General features: G+C 32.9%; 1 protein-coding gene across 2 annotated transcripts in view; it reads left to right on the top strand.

Annotated features, from left to right (window-relative positions):
* Window positions 1–3,540, top strand: part of ANAPC10 (anaphase promoting complex subunit 10) — a 73,438-nt gene extending 69,898 nt beyond the window's left edge. For both annotated transcript variants that reach the window (XM_003790192.3, XM_023513478.1), the window contains exon 5: window positions 3,107–3,540. In XM_003790192.3, coding sequence (XP_003790240.1) covers window positions 3,107–3,337 — 231 coding nt within the window. In that variant the 3' untranslated portion in view covers window positions 3,338–3,540. The remainder of the gene's footprint in view (window positions 1–3,106) is intronic.
* The last annotated feature ends 285 nt before the right edge of the window (window positions 3,541–3,825 follow it).

The raw sequence follows: 3,825 nt of genomic DNA, 5'->3' as shown, positions 1-3,825 counted from the left end.
TATTTGCTTTGGTTGTTGTTTTCTTAGCTGTGTAGAGGAAGCTTTTCAGTTTAACTAAGTCCCATTTATTTATTTTTGTTGTTGTTACACTTGCCACAGAAGTCTTCTTCATAAAATCTTTCCCCAAGCTTGTATCTTTAAGAGATTCCCCACACACTTTCTTTTAGGAGTTTTATTGTTTCATGCCTTAGATTTAAATCTTTTATCCATCTTGAATCAGTTTTCATAAGTGGTGAAAAGTGTGCGGGTCTAGTTTCAGTCTTTTTTATGTATGGTTATCCCATTCTCCCAACATCATTTTTTGAATAGGGATTCTTTCCCCAGTGTGTGCTTTTGTTTGGTTTATCAAAGATCAGGCGGCTATAAGATATTAATTTCATTTTATGGTTTTCTGTTTGCCTCCAAATGTCTATGTCTCTATTTTTGTGCCAATACCATGCTGTTTTGATCACTGTGGACTTGTAATATAGCCGAAAGTCTGGTAGGGTGATGCCTCTGGCTTTGTTTTTATTACTAACATTTGCCTTGGCTCTATGGGTTTTTTTCTGGTTCCATACGAAATGTAGAACTATTTTTTACAAATCTTGAAAGTATAATGTTGGTATTTTAATGGGGATTGCATTGAACCTATATTGCTTTTGGTAGTATAGATGTTTTAGCAATGTTGGTTCTTCTGAGCCATCAGCATGGTATGTTCTTCCATTTGTTAATATCTTCTGCTATTTACTTAGGGTTGCATAATTTTCTTCATAGAGGTCCTTCACCTCTTTTGGTAGATATATACCTAGATATTTCATTTTCTTTGAAGCTACCATGAAGGAAATTGTGTTGATTAGCTTCTCATCTCTGCTGTTGTTGGTATGTACAAAGGCTACTGATTTATGGACATTGATTTTATATCCTGAGACATTACTGTATGTTTTGATCACTGCCAGGAGTCTTGTGGTTAAGTCTTTGGAGTTCTCTAAGTATAAGATCATGTCATTGGCAAAGAGGGTGAGTTATATACAGTATTTCTTATTGGAAATATTAAAAATCTAGATTTTAGGATTAGATTATCATCTAGAGTCAATAAATCACTCATTATTCTTCAAGAAAAATGCTTTGCCTGATTTTTTTAATAGCTGAATTTCTTTTAATATTCTTGTAATTTATATAGAATCTGATTTTTTATTATATGAGTTTGGATATATGAAAAGCATGGTTCTTGAAATAAAACATACCAGAAGCATAGTGTTAGATTCTTTTTCCTACCATGGCAGTACAGTTTTCTGTTGACTGTGTACATTTATACATGTCTAATTCTTCCTACAGGAAGAAGTGAAGGTTTTTTTTTATATCTTTTTTTTCCTTTTTTTAAAATTTCAGATTAACGTGAGGATACAAACAACTAGATTACAATGTTTGCATTTGTTAGATAGAATTCCTCTTGTAGTTGTGTCCCATGCCCAGGAGGTGTGCCATATACCCTTACATTGTCCCCAATAAGTGGGAACACACGAATTCTTTCCCCTTCATCCTCCTCCCTCCTTCCCTTCCCACAGCTTGAATTGAGTTTTTCTCTTACATGGGCGTGTACTAGATCGTCTACTAGTTTTACATTAGTGTTAAGTACTTTGGATACTTGCTTTTCCATTCTTGTGATACTTTACGAAGAAGAATGTGTTTTAACTCATCCAGGTTAATACAAAAGATGTAAAGTCTCCATCTTTTTATGGCTGAATAGTATTCTATGGTATACATATACCACAGATTATTAATCCATTCCTGGGTTGATGGGCATTTAGGTTGTTTCCACATCTGGGCGATTTGTAAATTAAGCTACTGTAAACAATCTGGTGCAAATGCCCTTATAATGAAATGATATTTTTTTCTTTGGGGTAGATGCTTTGTAATGGGATTGTGGGATCAAAGAGAAAGTCTAATTTGAGTTCTTTGAGGATTCTCCATACTTTTTCTAAGGAGGCTGTAGGGAAGTGAGTTTTTGTGATTGTATATCATCATTGTATATCATATCAGATGGGAGCAGTTATATGTCTGTGTTATAGGATATGGAACTACCTCAAGGGGCTGTGTTCTTAAGTGAGAAATTGCCCTAGCCCATTTCTGTTTTTGAAGTTGAGTCTGTGTTTTACTTTTTTTTCTCATTTATTGTTGAATGTCAATAAATGTTATCCTTAGGAGCTTGAAAAGATTGTCTTCTTCCAGGTGTTCTGATGTATTTCCAGGGATTAACTATGTTCTATAGAAAAATGACTAATTAATACACATGACTTGCCCAAAGAATCAGGGTCTCCCTCAAACATATGGTATACTATAATTAAAATGAAAGATATTCTATCTTCAAAGAATGGTAAAGTTCTATAAAGTACCTTAATATTTTAAGTGCTTTGGTTATTTAGAGAGTTAGCTCTTTGTTTAAAAATTTATTGAATACTGGCTATGACTGAGATATTGTGCTTGCATCTTTATGTATGTTACCTTACATAATCTTTCTAATATCTCAAAGAGGTGGGTGATATTCTCATTTTCCTAAAAAGATACAATTCAGGCTCTGAGTGATTAGTTAATATGTCTGAGCTCCAATAGTTTATAAGACACAGAACTGGTGTTTCAGGCCATTATGCTGACACTAAAACTAGTATACTTTATAGCATTTTGTATTTCTGAACTTAAGAAACAGAAATATGTGTTGTTTTTCTTGGTGGCAATAGCAGCATTTCACTGTTATTTTCCATATTAGCTCCTTTTGTTTGTATAAAGAAACAACCTGTAGGATGTGTGATGTTATAAAATTATTTATTTTTTAAATTTACTCAAAAATGTCTCACATATTTTTAAAAGCTGTGAGACATATGCTTTCTAATGTTGTATAAGTTGTACAAATTTCTGAAAACACTTCAACTACACATCTATTTTTATTTTGTTTGCTAAGATGGTACATGTTATGGGCTTTGCAACTGTAAAGTAGACCATGGTAAATGTGCCTGATAACTACTGGTAACTAGTTATTATCAGAGTGACAGTCTCTCTTTCAAAGTGCATTCATTATTACAAATCACACTCAGTAAGTAAAAGTATTACCTGACTTTTTTTTTTTTTTCAGCAACTGGAATTGGTGGAACCAAGTGGCTGGATTCACGTTCCCTTAACCGATAATCATAAGAAGCCAACCCGCACATTCATGATACAGATTGCTGTTCTAGCCAATCACCAGAATGGAAGAGACACCCACATGAGACAAATTAAAATATACACACCAGTGGAAGAGAGCTCCATTGGTAAATTTCCTCGATGTACAACTATTGATTTCATGATGTACCGTTCAATAAGGTGACTTTAAAGTAGAACAAAAGTCATCAAACATGTCTTTGTTTTATTTTGTTATTAAATATTGTGTCAGGTATCTTTATTGAAAAAGTGTCACTTATTTTGCAGTTTTGTATACTTTTAAAAGTGTTATATTGTAACTATCAGAAATAAATTTTGGGTTCATTATATCTATTTTCTTTAACATGTAATAAAACTCACATATTTTACTAAAAATGGATTTGAAGGCAATCATTATGTTTTCCCTTACATCAAAAGAAAACTAGTTGAACTGAAAATTTCAAGATGTACACCATTTTATAATAACCAGGTGATTATTTTATATTGTGATTGTGCATTAGAGTAATGTTTTATTGCATGTTTGGGAACAAAACTATGTTTTATTAACATGTGTCTTTTGTTTATTTGTTTTGAGACAGAGTTTCACTTACCTCAGGTAGAGTGCAGTGGCATCATCATAGCTAACTGGAAGCTGAGACTGGCTCAAGTGATCCT

This window comes from Otolemur garnettii, unplaced genomic scaffold, assembly GCF_000181295.1.
Source record: "Otolemur garnettii isolate 467f Iridium unplaced genomic scaffold, OtoGar3 scaffold00041, whole genome shotgun sequence".
NCBI classification, from domain to species: domain Eukaryota; kingdom Metazoa; phylum Chordata; class Mammalia; order Primates; family Galagidae; genus Otolemur; species Otolemur garnettii.
This window is presented reverse-complemented; position numbering and strand designations above follow the sequence as displayed.